This window comes from Anabrus simplex, chromosome 1 (genome assembly GCF_040414725.1).
Source record: "Anabrus simplex isolate iqAnaSimp1 chromosome 1, ASM4041472v1, whole genome shotgun sequence".
Taxonomy (NCBI): Eukaryota; Metazoa; Arthropoda; class Insecta; order Orthoptera; family Tettigoniidae; genus Anabrus; species Anabrus simplex.
Window position 1 is genome coordinate 1252764771 of NC_090265.1, and position 23234 is coordinate 1252788004.

At 38.6% G+C, this 23234-nt stretch overlaps 1 protein-coding gene across 1 annotated transcript in view; it reads right to left on the minus strand.

Annotated features, from left to right (window-relative positions):
* Positions 1–2792: 2792 nt before the first annotated feature.
* Cdk5 (Cyclin-dependent kinase 5) overlaps positions 2793–23234 on the minus strand; it is a 104902-nt gene continuing 84460 nt past the window's right edge. The window contains exons 7-8 of the mRNA XM_067137653.2: positions 11672–11883; positions 2793–3078 (exon numbers count right to left, since the gene is read on the minus strand). Of these exons, the coding sequence (XP_066993754.1) occupies positions 2971–3078; positions 11672–11883 (320 nt within the window). The 3' untranslated portion in view covers positions 2793–2970. The remainder of the gene's footprint in view (positions 3079–11671; positions 11884–23234) is intronic.

The following is a 23234-nucleotide window of genomic DNA, read 5'->3' on the forward strand; positions in this document are numbered from 1 at the left end:
TGGGAGGTTAACTGAGTACAGGAGGTTTCGATTCCCACCTCAGGCATCCTCAAAGTGGTTTTCCATGACTTCCCACTTCTCCTCCAGGCAAATGCCGGGATGGTTCCTAACTTAAGGCCATGGCCGCTTCCTTCCCTTTTTCTTGTCTATCCCTTCTGATCTTCCTATCCCCCACACAAGGCCTATGTTCAGCACAGCAGGTGAGACCGCCTTGGCGAGGTACTGGTCCTCCTTCCAAGTTGTATCCCCGACCCAAAGTCTCACGCTCCAGGACACTGCCCTTGAGGCGGTAGAGGTGGGAACCCTTGCCGAGTCCAATGGAAAAACCAATCCTGGAGGTTAAACGGATTATGAAAAAAGAAAGAAATAATATTACTTTGTTTACTAACTACTTTTTACAGTCTTTGGACACACCAAGGTGCCAGAATTTTGCCCCGCAGGAGTTCTTTTACATGCCAGTAAATCTACAGACATGGAGAGGACCTTCAAATACTACCGAATTGAGCCAGAGTCGAACCTGCCAACTTGGGCTCAGATAGCCAGTGCCTCAAGAGTATCAACCTTTCAGCCCAGCTTAAGCAATACATTTTTGCAACAAATGGTCTGTAAAGGAATAATAGCTGAGCCACTTCAAACAGTTTAAGGTCACCATACTACACACAATTAATAAACAGGTAATATAGTATACTAAATAATGCATCATTTAATCACTTAAACACAAAATTTAAACACATTATCTTCTCTTATATTATAATTTCAGAAATAAAGTACTGTATGTACAGTAATCTACATTCAATTAGGTATTTGTTCTGCATAATGAATGAATAATAATTTTTGCATAAAATAAAATTCAACATTTTTGCTAAATTTGATCCAGACTAATCCAGACTAAATGGGGCCAAACAAAGAAGGTTCCACTGTAACTACAGACTCCTACGCCAACTGCTAAACATCATGAAGACCAAACTTCTCCAACAGTCCACCGCAAAGAAACAGAGAAGAGCCGAACAACACGTGACTGCTACAGCAGTCCACTAGCCGTATCGCTCCTTCGTGACCACTGGAGAAATCCACAGGAGTGAAAAGATTATAAATAGACCATCCTTTGTTCAGTCATTTAATAAAAAAGGTTTTCAGTGATACCAGACTGTTTTCATATATATATTTTGTTAGATATGTCAAATACTGCAGCACAAGTACAGGATGTTCTGTCTAGCACTAACATGTTGTAGCACCAAATTTGGTGAGAACTTAACAGCTTCTGATTCATACATTTTTGCCACAAAAGCTATTCTTTGTTAAAATACTGTTGTTGACAACTTGAATGAGATTATTCTTAATCTTTAGAGGGAGTAGCAAGTACATACTTAAACTTTGACTTCACTGATTCCCATTGGAGGAGATAATATTGAACAGTATTATCCAATAGAGTCTTTAAATGAGCAAACTTGTTTGAAATGTCTGTTCACAAACTGATATTGAAGTCTGGAACAATATTCATTCTTTTGAGACATCTCAATGCAAAACAAGGTCTATGTAATAGGACAACGTTAATGGTCCCAAGAGCTGAAACAAAATTTGATTGTAGCAGAAGTACTGATTAGTTCATCAACAGGTGAAACAGTTTTTATTCTGCATACTGATCTAGCATTTACCAGTAACAATCTTCCTTTTACATTAAGAAGACAACTTCCTGTAAAATTTGCATTTGCAATGACCATCAATAAATCACACGGTCAAACTCTGGCAGCTACCTTCCTCAACTAGTGTATGGTCTCAGACAGTTTTATATAACATTGTGAAGGGGTCAATGTTTTGATGATGTGAAAGTTCAAATTACCCATGGACTAGACTACGGTAGATTACTTCCTCATTCAGATGAAATATTAAAAAAACTTGTATAAAGAATCTTTTCAACATACAGTAGATAACCCTTTTGCATAACTGATGCATCCCAAGAAAAAAATGTCAAAAAACATTACTTAAAATTGGTTAAAAATGGAATGGAAAAAGCTCTTTCTGTGTTAGGAAGACCTACACCCAATTGTGTACTTTTGGTCTCCAGTTAAAGAAATAGCAAGAACATCTTTTTGAGAAAAAAAAAAAAGATTAACCACCTAATCAATACAATATTACAATCTATAATGATTATTTATCAAAGAAAAGTGGATATGTTTCGGGTCTTGGAGCCATCATCAGCACACAAACACTTAAATAAGATTAATTGTGTACACACACTTTTGAAAGAAAGATCAAGCATTTACCAGTAATAATCCTCCTTTCAAATGTGTTCATGTGCTTTAATCTTGTTTAAGAGGATGCGTGCTGATGATGGCTCCAAGAGCCAAAACATCTCCACGTTTGTTTGATAAATAATATTTTTAGATTATAATATTGTGTACTGATAAGACAGCTAATATATATAAGCACGATTACCTGTAAAGAACATTTTTGCCTAGAGCCTGTTGCATTTTTCCATGCAATGAGCTTTAATGCTTATTGTATATAAATGTTGTTTTAAAAAGGTACAACAGTTTGAATTTTCCTGAATTAGTGTGGGCCATGAAAAATGTCAGTATTTTGTAATACTACTGCTTTTTATAAATGTTTGTTAATTTGATCTTTGAATATTATTATTATTATTATTATTTTCTATCATTCTGTTTCTTATTTACTAGAAATCAAGTCTAATTATAGCTTATAAGCTCCAGGCAAAAAAACCTGAAAGGAAACTTAAGATTAATTCCTTTAACTGAAAATATATTTTTTATCCTTTTATCCTGAGTGTGTGTGTATCTCCAGAGAGATATTACACATAGTTTTAGTTCCAAAATGTCACTGAGGAGGAAACAAAACAATGTACTTACATGACAACCATTTAAATACAACACATTCAATACAATTCATAATCATAAATAACATATGAAAATTTGTTACACTTAAAATGTATATGAATGCAAAACACAATATTCATTGACATCGGTCATTCTTGATAGCAGTACTGAGGTCATTGAAGTAGGGGTGCATCATTGCATCTTCTGCAGGCATCCTTAAAGCAGGGTTACACACCAGCAAGCGCTGGAACAGCACAATACAAAGTAGGAAGATTTTGCCATTATGATAACTAAGAACTAAGTCATAATGATATTACAAGATATTGTACATGCCATAATACAAAATAGAGAGTACAATAATTCCATCTACCACTTCCAAAGCGAACAACAACAACAACAACAACAACAACAACAACAACAACAACAACAACAACAACAACAACACCAACAACAACAACAACAACAACAACAACAACAACAACAACAACAACAAAGGTTGGGATTATGATACTTTTATGAAGTACATACATATACACTGTAACTGAATTACCTGAATTACAGATAGCTGCCATTTTGGCAAAATGGCACAATGGCCAGCCCAACGAATGGCATGGCATGTGACAGTGAAGTCGTCTGGGCCATGTGAGTAACAGCTGACCACAGGATGGGTAAGACACGACGACTCAGCATAACTGATCATGGCTAAATTGTCAGTGCCTGATATATGGGCCATTTCATCTCCACAATCATGCAGGTACTGGGATTTTCATGGGCCATCATGTCATGGCGGTACCGTGAGTATGTGGATTCCGGCAAAACTACTTGCTTTTATGTATAATTTCTTCCTGACAAGGGTCACCGTCAGCTAGCTCAGATGGCAAGATGAGCCACATTGCAGCAGATCACTAGCAAATTCAATGCTGGACAACTTCAAAGCATGAGCAGCCGTACCATCAAGAACCATCTCCTCGCAATGGGATAGAGAAGCTCCCATTCCGCAGCCGTACTTCTGCTCACCTCAACGTTGTCATAAGACAATGGGCAATGGAGCACCAATACTGGAAGCTTGTAGCATGTAAAAAGGTTGCCTGAGCAGACGAGTCAAGGTTCCAGATGGTACACACTAGAGATTGGCAATGGCCAGGATTCTTAACCTGAAACGTTAGCTCATCCTATGTACACGACAGCTTCATGCTTCCTGTAGAAAATGCTGGAGTAGTTATGCAACACTACTATGCCAGTATTTTTGAGCTTGGATATCTAGAAGTCGAGAGTGTTTCTTCCGATCAGCCAGTGTTTGTCTTTGTTGTCAGTGGATATGGAACATAAGTAATCCTGTTCCAAGAGTGAGCAGTACAAAGAGAATTCCTACAAGATTATCAAATGGCATTGGAGAACAAAGAACAGATTAAAGCAAAACATTAAATGAGAATATTTACATTTTATGAAATGTTTCAAATATACACTAACAGTTTAAGTACAAACTGTGGATCATCTGACAACTTTCTTTCCTTTTACAAATGCTTTATGTCGCACCAACACAAATAGGTCTTATGGCGATTATTGGATAGGAAAAGGCTAGGAGTGGGAAGGAAGAGACCGTGGCCTTGATTAAGGTACAGCTCCACCATTTGCCTGATGTGCAAATGGGAAGCAAAGGAAAACCATCTTTAGGGCTGCTGACAGTGGGGCTTGAACCTACCATTTCCCGAATGCAAGCTGATAGCTACGTGACCCAAATCGCACAGCCACTTGCTCGGTCCTCTGACAACGAAGTCCACTGCGTTATGTTCAGCGCCTAGAATGTTTTGCCATATTAATGTACAAAAGTAATTGAATTCATCTCTCAGTAGACACACTTGTGCCAAATTCAGACCTTCGATGGTACCCAATGAAGCCAAGGACAACATTTTGAAGGCATGTTTACTTTTCTGTACCCTCAATTTAAGACCTTTTGAAATTGTGGAGGGGAAAGGCTTCATTATTCTGAGCTGCTCAGACTGGGAACCATGTATGGAGTTGTAGCTACTGAGCCCATACTACCATCAACAAGTACAGTTTTGCATCAAAACCATAACTTAACCTGAGAAGGGCAACTAAATGAGGCTATTCTTAAGAAACAGTGCTGTTTTACGACAGATATGTGGACTGACAAATACACGGTATGATTATCTGGCAGTTACGTCCCACCACATAGATGTCAGTTGGGCTTTTGAAAAAAAAAAAAAAAAGTGCTTTTTTATGGTTAAATTTCATGAATACAGAACTTAAACAGGGTTAAATATTAGAGATGAATTAGGAACCACCATGGGATGGCATAATATTCATAAGAATAAACTGGAGAATATAATCTTTGTTTCAGACCAAGGGGCAAATATTAAATCATGATCCTCTCATTACAGAAGGCCATCCTGTTCTGCCCACTGCATCAATACAATTCTAAAGCGCATACTGTATTTGAGAGCCTTAAAGATATGTATTTGACTATGGAATGCACGACTCATTTGAAAAAGGGTGATTAGATAACAAAATTAAAATCAACTATAAACATACAGAGACCAGGTGCAATAGCCATGTTAAAATGGTGGAGTCATTTAATGATCAATAAGACTTATTCAAATGTCAAATAACTATTCCTTTAATTGAAATGTTTTTATTTCCATCATTCATTTCCTAGTAAGATATAAATACATACACTGCCGGCCAAAAGTTTCCACATAAGTATTGAACTGTTAAAGAATGGACTGAGAAAAAGAAAACAACATACCTATGCAAGAAATTGACAAATATATACTCTTAAACTAATATTTTAAACTATGTTTTACATTACATCTGAGCAAGAAATAGACAATATGTACACATTTACTCCCACAGATCATCAGAACACATCACTCTCTTCTCATCAAATAAACCCCCCTTTGCTGCAAGTACACTTTTAACTATTCTCGGCATTCTCAGAACAAGTTGTTCTAACAATGAAGCAGGTATACTTTGCCAGGCATTCTGCAAGACGTCCCACAGCTTTTCTGATGAAGTAGGACACACTTTTCGAACTTGCCGATCCAACTCCTCCCACAGCAGCTCAATTGGATTTAAGTCCGAGGATTGGGGGAGGGGCATTCCATTAAAGAAAATTCCCCAGAGTTTTGTTTATTTTGCAAATAATTCATGCAATAGTGGGATGTGTGTTTGGGGCCAATGTCTTGTTTAAACCTGTGTCCAATAAGTTGCTGTCCAGATGGAAGAGCATAACGAGATACGATGGAATGGTAGCTGTTTCTGTCCAGTGTTCCTTGAATTTGGTGCAGTGTACCAACTCCACTGAATGTGAAACAACCCCAAACCATCACAGAGCCCCCTCCTCCATGTTTCACTGTAGGTGTTAGGATGCATTTTTTCGGATGCTGAACGTCAAACATAAACTCGTCGCCATTGCCCGAAAACCTTCAAAACTTGGTTACAGTAATATAATCTGCCATTAAACAATCGTTAAACATATCCGTGCAGGTACATATGTTTTGTCCGGCAGCGTATATTAGAACATGTTTCAGTCTGTGAGACCTCCTTCAACTAATGCAATAATATGAGTATTTCATTAGTTATATTTATTATTATATTTATTTCATTAAATAAACGTATTATTTCATTTGCTGAAGGAGGTCTCACAGAATGAAACATACATATATATGTATGTATTTATATGTTACTAAGCACTGAATGGTGGAAATATAAAACAAACTAAATGAATAATTATTTTATTAGTTAAAGACAAAACATGATATTCATCAATTGCATATTCAAATGTTACCAGGCACCAAAAAGAAAGGATCAATAATGGAAGACTTCAATCAAGGCCTTGCCCAAAGGGTGATTTATGAGACCTTTAAAGGTCAAAGAGACTGAGACCACTTAAACTAGAAGTGACAATGACACAAGAAAAGAGCAACATTTCTGTGGCCACCTTCGCGTCATTTTAAAATGTTATCGTCTGAAGAGAAAGTAGTAGTTTGTTTTAATGTCAGAGAAGATATTTCAGAAGTTAAATGTTAACAGCCTAAATAAGACATAAAAGAACTGTAAAACTTTAACTATATAACTCATATATCAACAGTAATTTTCAGAAAATGAGACAGAAAAACCATCAGAGAAAAAGTCTGATTGACCTTGAATTTGACGAGTGTATTCCAGCTCCTGTCAGAAGCAATAGTTCCCAGATCTATTTTTGCAGCCATTGCCATTAATACTGCAGAAAAAAAGTTATTTCCTGGTGGGGAAAATATGAACATGGGTACTCAAAGTTAGTAAGCTTACCAAAAGAGTTCTGAGCATTCCAGCCACCAGACGTTCAAGCAAAATAAACTTAGTAAGGCAGGTAATGTTGTACAAGAGAGAAGAATGTGATTACGTCTGGAAGTCTTTTATTGTCCATAATAAGGAAGTGAAGCGGCTTTGTCATACAGAAAAGAGTGTTCACCAAACAAAATACCGGGATTGACTGACTATATATTGCCACGCATATTGTACGTCTATGACCGCTTTGCACAATATATTGCACAACTATCAATATTATCTCCACACGATTCTATTTATTGTGCAAACCTGATTGTTGTACAATAATTTGTACAGGTTGCTATCGGAAGGGATCTGGTATTTCTTTTCACATGTGAGTAGAAATTGAACTGTTATAATTTACCATAATCGAGAACTAAACAGGTTTAGGGTGGTTGATTCAGAGAACGCATGGACATGAAATTTAGAATATTTAGGCTGCTTCTTGGTTTTTTTTTTTTTTTTGTTTGTTTTTTTTTTTTTTTTTTGCCTTTTTCCAATTCATCGGAGATAATTGTTTAGAACTAAACAGTTGTTCTGAAAAAGGCTACATATTTTTCACACAAACTGTGTTGCGGTATTACAAATTTGATAAACCTGGGCCTAGAATCCGTAAGATATGATTGATACAACTTGATAAAACTTTTTAATATTAGGGTAAGGTATTGATTCAAATGATCAATTATCTGAAAAATGATTTATTAGTATCGTACGTCTTCATTTCTCCAATTTTTCCCATTTGCTTTATAATAAAAGAGTACAATTGTTAATACGCTATTCCAGAAAAATCTGACAATATAAAGTCTAAATAAAGCTCATTACAATCTTTTCAATCCTAGTCTGCAGTAGAAAACGCTAATCAAAATAACTGTTCACTATGATACTAATCCTTTTATTTGCAAGTGCTTTACTTCCAGTTTCATCTATTTTCTTTCTGGTGTAAATCATGGTGTTCATATTAGAGAAAAATTAGAACGCATTTTCAATTTTTATGTTCTCGGATAATTTTGATTCAGAATGAGCTTGTAAAAGCAGTAATATTTACGATAATATTATGAGAAGGGTTTTACATCTTCAATGATAACATTCTTACTTAAGCCTAACCAGGCGAGTTGGCCGTGCGGTTAGGACCGTGCAGCTGTAAGCTGCATCCGGGATATAGTGGGTTCGAACCCCCACTGTCAGCAGCCCTAAAGATGGTTTTCCGTGGATTCCCATTTTCACACCAGGCACATGCTGGGGCTGACTTTAAGGCCACGGGCTCTTCCTTCCCATTCCTAGGCTTTTCCTATCCCATCGTCGTGATAAGACCTATCTGTGTCGGTGCGACGTAAAATAAATTGGAAAAAATAAAACTTAAGCTTAAACCACGCAGAGAAACTCAAACTAACCCTAGACATTCATTTCATTTTAAGAAATACATGATAGAAGACTAGCACCAGTGTAACAAATATCAGGCAGCATTTACCTAAATCCAAATCGCACAATAATGATAACTTCTGCTCATCCAATGACGTCATTTCATATCCAGAACAAACCAAACCAAACCAAACCAAACCCCATGGCAGAACAGGCCCAAAAGGCCATGGCCTAACAAGCGACCGCTGCTCAGCCTGAAGGCCTGCAGATTACGAGGTGTCATGTGGTCAGCACGGCGAATCCTCTCAGCCGTTATGTCACCGTTCAGATAGCTCCGCAATTGTAATCACATAGGCTGAGTGGACCTCGAACCAGCACTCAGATCCAGATACAAACCTCTGACCTGGCCGGGGATTGAACCTGGGGCCTCCGGATAAGAAGTAGACACGCTACCCCTACACCCCAGAGCCGGCATTTCATATTCAGAAAATGATAAAACACGTATCTGATTACAATAGAAAGATTTCTGCAGTCATTTACTTTTTAAACAATGTGTTCAGCGAATTGAGTAAAATTTGCTGTATACCTAATGACTTATCAGAGAGGAATCATAAGCTATACCTTTCATAGAAAAATTTTATTTCACTGGTTTCCTTTTTTGATGATATTGAAGATTATTGTTATCGGTACAGGAGTTTGTATATATTTAATTTATGTGTTCTCCAGTCTGCTGAGAGACAGGCAAGTTTTATCTCACAATATGTAATCATACTTAAGTTGTAGACTGCTTTTTGAACATGTCTTCTTATTTTCAATAAAGCTAAATTGTAGAGTCTAGGTTTCTCAAGAGACAGATCGTCACGTGATCCTCATCCTTTGAGTCTGGACCTCTTGCCATACATACAACGTCCAAACACATCAGTTACAAACATGACCCTAATATTTAAGTGAGCGACTTGATCATTTTTGAGGTAGCGCTAGTGTTTTTTTTGTAGTAGTGTATTTTTCAGCCTTTTTATTCAGTCTGCTAAAGTGTTTCTTTTTTAGGTGCACCACCGATGGGCTATCCAAAGGATTTGTGTAGATTGCTCAGTTTTTTAACAGAAATACAATATATTATTTTAATATTACCACAGTCTTCATATTATGTATATTTATTGCATGTGTACACAGTAGTCGGTGGAGGCTGTCATTAATTTTGTAGGGCGGATATTTTCATGTGTGCGAAATTTAAGTTAAAGCACAAATTCCATACGATCTCCATGTCAAGCTGAGGAGCGCCCACAACATGGTGGTACGCGCATGAACATGTCTTACCCAGTCACACGCTTCTGCGCAGCCAGCGGTGTGGGGCCTTGGTTTGGAATGATATAGTACAAGGATATGGCATGAAAATTAGTATAAAAAAGAGTGAGGTGCTTATAACCCGAAAGAAGGATAGATCAACAACTGGAGAAATGATTGGTGGGGAACCACTGAAGAAGGTGAGCTTCAAGTACCCAAGTACCTAGGCAGCTTTGCACTGAAAAATAGAAGGAACAATAAGGAAATAAAGTGAGCGGGCTAGACGAGCAGAAACGTTCCACAAAAATGTTAGAAGCTCAGTGAGGAGTACAGTTATCACCCAGAACTTCAAAAGAGGGATAAACCACACATACGACAAGTTTCTCTTATCAGTCGGACAGTGGGTGTGCAGTGCCTGCTTGCCATTGATTATTACCACTCCCTACTCCGTGCATGGCAACAAGCACGGAACTCTCCTCCCTTTGTCTGTGCATAATATAAGATGTTGAAAATATTTTCCTCCTACATCCACACATCTTTGCTGCTGTATCAGGATGATGATAATGATTGTTGTTTAAAGGGGCCTAACATCGAAGGTCAGCAGCCCCTATGCTGTGTTAGGAAATCCAAATTAACATGCATTAGTTAGTCTTCCATAATTGAGGTTATTTCTCTCCTGATATGTTTCCTAGCTCTCCATGCTGAGCTCTTCTAAACCCTGGTTTCCTGTTCAAGACGTTGTAGGATTTTGTTGGCATATGTTCTAATTTATCTGCAATTTTGTTTACTTTTTCCTCACTATTATGATTTTTTTTTTTCACCCGTCATTTCTTATTGAGTCAATTTGTTACAATTTATGAACTTCATTATTAAGTGTCCGCATTGACGCTATCTAATTAAAACCGAGAAATTAGAATCGACAATGGTGAAAATCAGATCAAAAATTAGATGTATGGCTTTTCAGGCATTTGCTCTATTAACCAGCATTTTGTCTTAGGTCTGACACTAGACTCGTCAGAGTGGGATGTGTCAGACCCTACCCACTTATGCTGGGGTGTATGCAGGTGAACTTATCAGAAGCCTCTTATGTGGCACAGTCTCACAACTGCATACGGGAGATAAAACTCCACAATGGAATTAATGCCCGCCTAGCAATTCCAAATGGTAATTCTAAATTCCCATGGAGGGAATTAGATATTTTTCCACCAATAGAGCATATCAAAAATCAGATCAAAAATTAGATGTATGTAGATGTATGTAGATGTATACATCTAATTTTTGATCTGATTTTTGATATGCTCTATTGATGGAAAAATATCTAATTCCCTCCATGGGAATTTATAATTACCAAATGGTGAAAATGATCCTCCTTCACAATAGAGCCTCTTAATGATACAGATCCAGTAATTCCTCAGTAATGATAGTTTACAATAAAGTGTACAATTATAAACTAATATATTAATATAATTTAACTCACCAAATTGTTAAAACATATCAATAACGTGATGTTCACACTAATTATTATCTACAGCACTAGAATATATTAGTACAAGGAGAAGGATAAAATTAAGCCTCTAATATAAAATAATGACATATTGATGGATAATAGATTTTGTGCATACATTTTACATGATAAAAGCTCCAAACTGGAAATGTGGTATATACATGCAGTGGAAGATGTTGTAAATAAACTATAACATTTATTTGTATTGAAAAGGTGGACCCTTTTAAGTTTCCTATCTTCCATTCTCAGTTCAATACGGACAAAAATGAAATTCTTAGATTTAAATATACATGCAGTCTCAGAACAGAATTCCCTACTTTTCTGTCTTCAGAAAAAAAATAATGTGAGAAATATAATATACCTGCAACAAGTCTCTTCCTTTGGAATTAAGTTTTGGTACAACCTGTGTGAAAGACATGCTTGGGTGATACATAGGAAAGGCTTTGTAATCTGGAAGTGTACTGATTCCAGGCCATGTTTCCTCACTAGGTGTTCCCAGAAGTTTAAAGATTCTTTTCAATTGATCATCCACATCTGACCCTGGAAACAATGGTCGCCCAGCATTTGCTAATTCTGGAAAAGATAATATGATCCATATTATAGAAAGTTCACAACAAATTAACACAAGACTGATGCATATTGACTAACTTAGATACAATATTCAACCAATTTTACTGGATCCTGCCAGCTAAGTCACCATTTAAGTTTCAAGCTCTGGAAAACTGTTTAAACACAATAAATACATTTATTACAAACTGTTTATATATATATAAGAGAGAGAGAGAGAGAGAGAGAGAGAGAGAGAGAGAGAGAGAGCAATTTACATATTATTCAGTCAATTATGATAGTATTATGCCAGAATTAATTTCTTATATTCTAATGTTAATTTCTGGGTTATAATAATTAAGGCATTTTGGGAATTTAAATGCCAAAACTATGTACACTGACTGACAGAGCAAATGCAACACCAAGAAGGAGTGGTCAGAACTTTATGCCAATTGCAGGGTAGACTGACGTCACTGAGGTATGCTCATGATGTGAAATGTGCCGCTGTGCTGCGCACGTAGCGAACGATAAATGGGACACGGCGTTGGCGAATGGCCCACTTCGTACCGTGATTTCTCAGCCGACAGTCATTGTAGAATGTGTTGTCGTGTGCCACAGGACACGTGTATAGCTAAGAATGCCAGGCCGCCGTCAACGGAGGCATTTCCAGCAGACAGACGACTTTACGAGGGGTATGGTGATCGGGCTGAGAAGGGCAGGTTGGTCGCTTCGTCAAATCGCAGCCGATACCCATAGGGATGTGTCCACGGTGCAGTGCCTGTGGCGAAGATGGTTGGCGCAGGGACACGTGGCACGTGCGAGGGGTCCAGGCGCAGCCCGAGTGATGTCAGCACGCGAGGATCGGCGCATCCGCCGCCAAGCGGTGGCAGCCCCGCACGCCACGTCAACCGCCATTCTTCAGCATGTGCAAGACACCCTGGCTGTTCCAATATTGACCAGAACAATTTCCCGTCAATTGGTTGAAGGAGGCCTGCACTCCCGGCGTCCGCTCAGAAGACTACTATTGACTCCACAGCATAGACGAGCACGCCTGGCATGGTGCCGGGCTAGAGCGACTTGGATGAGGGAATGGCGGAACGTCGTGTTCTCCGATGAGTCACGCTTCTGTTCTGTCAGTGATAGTCACCGCAGACGAGTGTGGCGTCGGCGTGGAGAAATGTCAAATCCGGCAGTAACTGTGGAACGCCCTACCGCTAGACAACGCGGCATCATGGTTTGGAGCGCTATTGCGTATGATTCCACGTCACCTCTAGTGCGTATTCAAGGCACGTTAAATGCCCACCGCTACGTGCAGCATGTGCTGCGGCCGGTGGCACTCCCGTACCTTCAGGGGCTGCCCAATGCTCTGTTTCAGCAGGATAATGCCCGCCCACACACTGCTCGCATCTCCCAACAGGCTCTACGAGGTGTACAGATGCTTCCGTGGCCAGCGTACTCTCCGGATCTCTCACCAATCAAACACGTGTGGGATCTCATTGGACGCCGTTTGCAAACTCTGCCCCAGGCTCGTACGGACGACCAACTGTGGCAAATGGTTGACAGAGAATGGAGAACCATCCCTCAGGACACCATCCGCACTCTTATTGACTCTGTACCTCGACGTGTTTCTGCGTGCATCGCCGCTCGCGGTGGTCCTACATCCTACTGAGTCGATGCCGTGCGCATTGTGTAACCTGCATATCGGTTTGAAATAAACATCAATTATTCATCCATGCCGTCTCTGTTTTTTCCCCAACTTTCATCCCTTTCGAACCACTCCTCCTTGGTGTTGCATTGTCACTGTCAGTCAGTGTATATGCATGGGAAGAAGCAGACAGCCATTTTCTGAGACATTTCAAACCAGCCTACTTATGTACAAAAGAATGGCTGTATTCTTGGGTAAAACCATGGCCAAGAATATCCTGGTAAACACATTCAACTGCATGTGCACTGAGATGAAAAGAGAAGTAGTTAGGGAAAGGTGAATACCACAGAACGGAAATTTGAAGGCCTGGGTTTATCCAAGTAACTGGTTAGAATGATGTGGATTGACAGAACAGAATGGAAATTTCTATCTGAGTACGGTCAAATAGGCTAATAACAAGAAGTATACGAGGACATACAAAACTAGGAAGCATTAATCTGGGGGGATTATTCTGATTCAGAAGACTCATGATGTTTGTCATTTGGTTATGAATTCTGTGGATATTCATTCTGTTATTCAGTGAACTGTCATGCTGTTACTCATTTGCTGTGGACCAGGATTGTGGTCAGTCTGACATGCTGCCAGTCCTATAATGGTGAAGTTCGAGTGATTATATTTTATTGTGCCAGTGAAGGTCTGACTCCTTGGCTGAATGGTCAGCGTTGAGACCTTCGGTTCACAGAGTCCCGAGTTTGATTCCTGGCTGGGCCGGATATTTTAATTGTCTGATTAATTCTTCTGGCTCAGGGACTGGGTGTTTGTGTTTGTCCCAACACTTTCCTCTTCACATTCATACAACATACCGTACTACACTACCAACCACACAGAAACACGCAGTAGTGATTACATCAATCCATATAGGGATGGAGTCAGGAGGGGCATCAGGTCGTAAAACATGGTCAAATACACACGTGTAACACACTTTGCACCCGCAACCCCACAGATGTGGTAAAAGGAAGAAGAAGTATTAAGAATGAAGGATGGTCTATGGACTTTGCCTCAATTCGGTCACAGTATTAGAAGTATCACACACAAACTATATGCCAGTCTATCGGGATATGTGGAAAGAGCTCGACATACACTATGTGATCAAAAGTATCTGGACACCCCCAAAAAAATACATTTTTCATCTTAGGTGCATTGTGGTGCCACCTATTGCCAAGTACTCCATAGCAGCGACCTCAGTAGTCATTAGACATCGTCAGAGAGCAGAATGGAGCGTTCCGCGGAACTCACGGACTTCGAACGAGGTGAGGTCCACTGTTTCTGATGTGATAATGAAGCGGAAACGTGAAGGGGCACGTACAGCACGAAAGCATACAGGCCGACCTCGTCTGTTGACTGTCAGAGACCGCCGACAGTTGAAAAGGGTCATCAAGTGTAATAGGCAGCCATCTATCCAGACCATCACACAGGAATTCCAAACTGCATCAGGATCCACTCCAAGTACTATGACAGTTCGGCGGGAGGTGAGAAAATGTGGATTTCATGGTCGAGCGGCTGCCCATAAGGCACACATCATGCAGGTCAATACCAAACAACGCCTCGCTTGGTGTAAGGAGCGTAAACATTGGATGATTGAACAGTGGAAAAACGTATATGAGTGACGAATCACAGTACACAATGTGGCAATCCGATGGCAGGGTGTGGGTAGGGCGAATGCCCGGTGAACATCATCTGCCAGCGTGTGTAGTGCCAACGGTAAAATTCGGATGCAGTGGTGTTATGGTGTGGTCATGCTTTTCATGGAGGGGGCTTGCACCACCTGTTATTTTGCATAGCACTATCACTGCACAGGCCTACATTGATGTTTTAAGCACCTTCTTGCTTCCCACTGTTGAAGAGCATTTCGGGGATGGCGAATGCACCTGTTCATAATGCACGGCCTGTGGCGGAGTGGTTACACGACAATAACATCCCTGTCATGGACTGGCCTGCACAGAGTCCCGACCTGAATCCTATAGAATACCTTTGAGATGTTTTGGAATGCCGGCTTCGTGCCAGGCCTCACCGACCGGCATCGCTATCTCTCCTCAGTGCAGCACTCCGTGAAGAATGGGCTGCCATTCCCCAAGCAACCTTCCAGCACCTGATTGAACGTATGTTGCGAGAGTGGAAGCTGTCATCAAGACTAAGGGTGGGCCAACACCATATTGAATTCCAGCATTACTGATAAGGCACCACAAATTAGTACGTCATATTCAGCCAGGTATCCGGATACTTTTGATCACATAGTGTATATCATCAAGTGCATCAGGTTGGATGGCACTTCACATCAGCAGTGGCTATGCTTATCATGAATGGAAAAGTGGTACCTGCCACTACACAAGAGAGGATGGTGAGAATAACATAGCAAGAGTTTGGGGATGTGCTGTCACAAGGAGGTCAAACCTAGGACAGCTCTGGAGTTACCGGAGGTGAAGCTTCAAATCCAGTCATGGAGGCAGCAATCTACTGAAGTGAGTAACTACCCATTACAAAGGTGGGAAGTAAATGGAAATCAATGTGTGTTGAAAGTGTAAATTCTAATTGGTAAAATGTTGATGTGTTTTTGTCTTTTCTTGATAATATATCCAGCTGTTAGAGTCAAACAGTTAATTAAAATTACTTATGGTAGCCTTCTTAGCATGTTTCTACCATTTTCTAATGTTTGCAGGGGGTATTAGGTAATGCCCAGTCAACAAAGTACCACTTTTGCAGCTTCTATGGACACGGCCTGAGATGAACCTTTTATGCCATTAATTATACTTATCATTATTTGTTTTCTAAATTGAGGGATAATATGGTGACCTCTGCCACCCACTTACCTGCACTTTCAGCAAATTATATAAATTATTACTATTATTATCATAATTTATTTACTTGTTTTAGATTTTATTTCACTGCAGGTCACCAAGTGATAATTACCATATTTTCTCACATAATTAACGCCCTTGCATAATTTACGCATCCCAATATTTTGGAGTCCAAAAAGCAAAGCAAAGCAAAGTCACCTCCGTACAGGCCATGAAGGCCCTTGGAGGAGTGGAAGGTAAAGGCTTCCACCATTGTTAACCTCGGCCCGTGATGGGGGTAGAGTGGTTAGCTCTACGCGCGGCCGCCTTTGCCCCCCGGAATTAACCTGGTACTCATTTTTGGTGTAGGCTGAGTGAACCTCAGGGCCATATGCACCTCGGGAAGTGGAAATCTCGTTTCTTAAATTTTACGACTTCCTGACAGGGATTCGAACCCATGTCCTTCCGGGCGAACCGAGCACGCCTTTACAGCCTCAGCCAGGCAGCCCCTATTTTGGGGTCCAAAGTGGATAAAAAGTGGAAATAAAGATGTCAGCTACTCAGGTAGCAGACTTCCTATTGTAAAACCGGGCATTCCAAATACTGCGCAACGTGCTGATATCAACTAGTAGGATGTACTACAGCACTAGTTTACCGAGTTCACTGAGTGACTAATGATGCTCTATTCTAGTCTGGTACAAACATATTTTACGAGTGTTTTGGGTATGGTACATGCGTTTTCCATGATCTCAAAATTGTTTGTTAATCCACAATGAGGAAGTATTCAAGTAACACTGCATCATATAAACTCAAGGTGATCAGTTACGCCAAAACATGTAACGTGCGCTACTGGCGGAAACAGAAACGTGTACTTCAAGCACACTATAATTTTACGCAAAATAATGATAACTGCAAATGAATTGAACCAATCCTCTGTATATTATATTTGATGCATCTTTTAAATGTAAATAAATTGTAAATAATTTTTTAAATATCTGAATTCCTTGAATAATTTATGGTCAATTCCAGGCATCGCATGTTTACATTTGTACATATCTTTTTAACATATATGTGAAACTTGCCATCTAAACAAATTGAGATTTATGCATAATAACGTCTAGATGATACTTAACAACCTCCACAAATTTCATTGTTGTAAACCTGACATATGCGATTTTATCAAATTTTAAACGTAGCGATCGGTGTTTACATGAAACAGACTTTTGACTTTACATATCTTTAAGTTTTTTTCTAAATTCTGCAAACTGTGGCAACTTTTATTGATAATGTGAAGATATTGTTTACAAAAGGGACAAATGTACATTTTGCAAAAAAAAAAAACAACAAATGTGTAAGTTGCGTAATGTCTGCGTAATATAGATAAAGGCGATCGTCGCATGTTTACTTGACAGCGTCGTGGGATTACAGACACGAATCAGTGCTATGGTAACATGGCATGAGGGGCTAATAAATCTTAAACTCCGCATCAAATATGATCACTAAATGATAAAATGCATATTTAATATCACAGTAAGTAATAATAAAAAAAAGGGGTGTGATGACGCAGCAGTCAACCTGCCTGGAACCATCAAGACGGACTGGGTTCGAGTCCTGATTAATGCATGTGTGATTTTCGAGGTGAAAGTCGCATCCGGAGGTTTGGGTTTTGTGTAAAAAATGAGGTCCTGTGGCTTATGATCCTGAGATTACCGGTCACATAAAACTACAAGCTTCATTCCTCCTCCTCCTATTAATAATAATAATAATAATAATAATAATAATAATAATAATAATAAGGTATATAACTACAGATACTGGTAATGACATGTGGCCTACTTAATAAAGTTAAGTGTTTTTATGAATTGTCACACATTTATTTAACACTAATTATAGTGAATGTAAAATGAACTAACATATTTAAAAACAACTAAACATTCAACGCTTAAGTAGCCTACAGTTTGAATGAAAGCTTGGTCAGAAAAAATATAATAAAATTAAAAAACAACACTTTTTTCATTCTGCTTCTAGTATAGACTCATCAAAATACCACTTCCCAAGAGTAAAATGAGTCACCGGCAATTTTTTACGATTTCACTTACATTTAAAAAGCACTCGTCTTTAGTCGGTGGTTCACAAAACAGTTCAGCTTCATCGTTGCACTTGCGAAAATTGGTTACAAAATAAATATCACCATTATTTTCAGTTATGATACAAACATAATATTTCGAATGTTTCTTTCCACTGCATTTTCCAAGTACGAAGTCACCCACTTTAAAAGCAGTATCACAGGGCGGATTTTTGTCATCTGCTTCGATCTTGTAGTCTGGGTGTAGAGAGTGTGTGGTAGTAGTTTCAGAATAATATTTTCTTGTCTGAACTATATATTTTTGAATGGCTACATATAATGAATATCATGTGTTCCTGGTAGAGCACAGAAATGTACTTTGGTTGAATTCCACAAAAAGAAGACCGACCAACTGCGTGATGTGGATATTCTTGTTTAAAACCTTCGTATGTGTTCTGCATTGTGACGCACATGACCCATTTGTTTATTAAAATTTTTCTCCAGAACTGTCCTTTACGGAGATAAAATCTCTTGCTCGAGGAGATGGCCAACTGATATCATCCGGATTGAGAAATATAAAACTTCTTGATTTGGAAGTGAAGACTTCCTGCGCTTGCCGGAGGTAGATGAACTTACACCAAATTTTACACTCAGCACAGAAATAACTTCCCGTTTCTTCCGCGAAAGCACTGGTAAAACGTGCTCCGAACGCTTTACAGCTTTTCCCAATGTTTGTTTGCATTTATAACCAGACGTTAGCGTACTCTGCTCTGCAATCGATGTTGATGGTTGTGTTGTTGGACTTGTAGAACAGGAAGTAACTGTTGATAACCCCTGAAGTTTTTTTCTGAGCTCTATGTTTCTTCACTGATTCTTGTACCTGTTGGCGGTGTACACGTAACTGGGCAGGTGTTATCTTTCTTCTCGCAATACCATTTACAACGTTCCTTATGAGTATTATTAAAGATCACCTCAGTGTGAACACGGATTGCTATTCTAAATTACGTCCTTTACAAGTGAGTGTGACGCAGAAACTGAATCTGCAGGCAGCGCGTTGTGGCAGCAGGGAACTTCCTGGTCGCCTGCTCGCAAGAACACCGTAAACACACAACGTACTTTACTATTAGCTTCGTAAGAATCCACCTGAAATTTTAAATGAATGATATAGCAGCTTGAAAGAATGTGCAGTATTGGCTTTGCATACGAAGTTTAATTGCAATTTTCGTCTACAGAAACTTTTATACCTTTATCGTTGTGTGTTTAAACAGCCTGCAGCAATAAATTTGTTGCTTTATTATACCTTATATAAACTGTTAATAACCTAAATAAGTACTTTACTGTGAAGAGAAAGAGCATTAGAATTAACATTTACTATAATTATTTTCATAACTTTTCATCAAAATAAACAGGAATTCCGAAAACTATTGAGAAATATCAAATTAATGTTGCCTCTACATAAAGGTTTAATTAAGCACACAATTAAAAACTGAAAGACACCAATAAATTAATACATATCATAATATTAATAAAATGTCATGTTTTATCTATCATAAAAACAAATTGTTGAGGTTTATTTTTTTTGCTAGTTGCTTTACATCGCACTGACACAGATAGGTCGTGTGGTGACGATGTGATAGGAAAGGGCTAGGAGTGGAAGGGAGCGGCCGTAGCCATAATAAATTGAGGTACAGCCCTAGCGTTTGCCTGGTGTGAAAATGGGAAACCATGGAAAACCATCTTCAGGGCTGCCGACAGTGGGGTTCGAACCCACTATCTCCCAGATGCAAGCTCACAGCTGTGCGCCCCTAACCGCACGGCCAACTTGCCCGGTTTGTTGAGTTTTATTTTAAACATTACTTTTTCCATCTTGGGTGGACTATTCTCTGGAATCAGCCTTATGCATCCGAAGTTTTCGCCTGTATTTTCGTCAAGAAAGCGTGTTAATTATGCGAGAAAATACACTACATTTAGTTATGATACAAGTATAAATATCATTATTATTATTAACCAGCTGAAGTCCGAATTTATTTTGAACATGTTTGACCCCTGTGACTGAATATTTCTTATGACCGTTGTTCACGGTCAAATTTTTCACCAAATTTATTGAACAACTCATTGTACAATAATGAGTGACTCTTGCTAATGGTCAAATTTTACGGAACACCTGATTTGATAAAACATTTTGTCAAATCATGGTCAAATAGAGCAAGTCCTATTTTCATTAAATTATTTGATACAACAGCCAATTAGAGCAGTGTATGAGATGAAGTAGTGATCTGGTAGCGGGTCTGTGAAGCTCAAGTTGTAAACGAACATGTCAGGCTGGACGAAAGAAGCAGTTGAAATTTTAATTGAAGAGTATAGGAAACATGCGTGTTTATATGCAGGTAAGTCTCCACTGTATCATAACAGGAATGCTAGGGGAGATGCGGAGGCCAAAATTATGCAGGCACTATGTGAAGTCCAGCCAAACACGGATTCTTTAGAAGTGAAGTCCAAGATCAATGGCCTACGAACACAATTCAACAAGGAAAGGTTAGTGCAGTGTTCATCCTTCACTTTATTTCACGATCTGGGAGACGATTGTTCCTTTATTGTAGTTTGTAGTTAGTACTCAGCCTGTGATAAATTATTTGAATGATCTATGTTCTATCTCAAGTTCAGTCTAGCCATTCATAAATAGGCCTATGTTCTTTAAGCAGCAGTAACTAGGTAGGCCTACTGCAGTATGTGTTTTAATGGATTAACATTATGATTTCAGAAATAAAGTTAACAAACTGAACAGTGGAATGAGCTCCGATGATGTATACAGGCCATCATTTGTGTGGTATGACAGACTGATGTTTCTTGCTGACCACATCATGTCAAAAAGTAGCAAATCTAAACTTGACATCTCACAGCTCAGTGAAGATGGATTTATTGAGTCTACAGTCATGGTAAGTGCACTGAATAAGAAGTATATTAATTATTTTATGAAATAAATAACTTGCATTCTAATAATCATTACAATAAAATATCCTATAAAAGTAAAGCAGCATAATTTAAGAAGCAAGTTAGAAAAGTAAGTAGACCTAAATAAAGAAACCTTTCTGAAATATTGTTTATTTAAGAGAACGAAATCACTAATGCTTGGTTCTAAGGTTGCTATTGTATAAGCTGTTCATTAAAATAAATTAGAAGTTCCAGTGCAAGCAACACTTGTAACTGTTTCATGTGAGAAGAAAGGTAGGGGGACTTTAATTTTGGTGCTCCTTAATCATACTGGCGATGCTAGTGATGTTAATTAGTTGAAGTAAAAATTGGCATATGTAATTGTAGGAATAATTTGGTTACCAAGTTCAAACACCTGCATTAGTGAGCTGCATGTCACTTAGATCTATTCAGATTGTGAAATAATACTTTATTATATTTACATATACTATCAGACTAACTAACAAAAGTGAAACAAGACAGGAAATAATGAAATCAAAGAAGTGTTTGTTCTGCCTTCACATTCGGTAGCTATTCACACAGTGTTCTTGCCACTTCACTTGCCCTCTTCCACTGAAATAATCTTTAAAATTATTTCTTATGTTCAGAGGTATTTGAGCTGCTTTGTTTTCACTCTACCTCTCAATTCCTTCCATTGACTGACTGTTCCTCCAGTTTCCATGCTGCAGCCTTCCTTCATTTATATTTTCCTGATCTGTGCTGCTCGGACACATGTAAACTGCTTTGTTCTCTTCCACAAGGAAGTTATGCAAAGCACAGGTGACTTGAACAATAGCTTCATCTTTGTCCACTGAGAGGTTTATTTTACTTCAAAGAACTCTAAATACATTAGCCATAATACCAAAGGCATTTTCCACAACACACCTTTCCCTTCTCTACCTGCAATTGAAAATTTTTTGCTCCATTGTCAATCCTCTTTTGGGAAAGGGTTTCATGATATTTGTGGACTTTTCTTGCTATTCTAGGTCCAACTAACTGGAGCAACTTTTCGAAGTTCCTTTCACTCACTCTCAAGAAATTCCTGTACGATTCAGTGTCCTCTAACCTCAATTAATTCTGGACTAAAGATAACAATCCCCTTCCATCATCCCTTCCGGTCCACCACCTTCTAGCTCTCCTCTTCCTACTGTTTTTTTCTTTTAATAATTGCACATGCAACTATTGCAACTAATTAACTTTAGTAATATTTCAGAATCTAAATTGAATATGCAATGAGGAATAATTGTTCCTTTATTGTAGTTAGTACTCAGCCAGTTGACCTGTGATAAATGATTTAAATGGTTATGTTGCATAACGAGTTCAGTCTAGCTTTTCATAAAAAGGGCCTATGTTGTTTAAGCAGCAGTAACCACATACTGTTTTCATGGTTTAACATTATGATTTCAGAAACAAAGTTACCAAGCTAAAAAGCAGAATGAGCTCTGATGACATATACAGGCCATCATTTATGTGGTACAACAGATTGTTTCTTGCTGACCACATCATGCCAAGAAGCAGCAAATCAAACCTAAACATGTCACAAATCACTGAGAATGGGTGTATTGAGTCTGCGGTCATGGAATGCGTACTCTTTTAGTATATTAAATACTTAAATAAATAAATAAGTAATAAATAACTTGCATTCTGATCATCATCATAAAATGTCTATGAAAATGAAGCACCATAACTGAACTGAAAGTATAAGAAATATTGTGTGAAATGTTTTATACTTAAATGAAGTCACCGTGATTCTACCGGTGCTAATTTTGTAATTGTATAAGTTATTCAATATAATGAGAATTTTTACTAAAGCAACAGGTGTAGAGTTTAATACGAGAAGAAGTATACTGTGAAATTAATCATG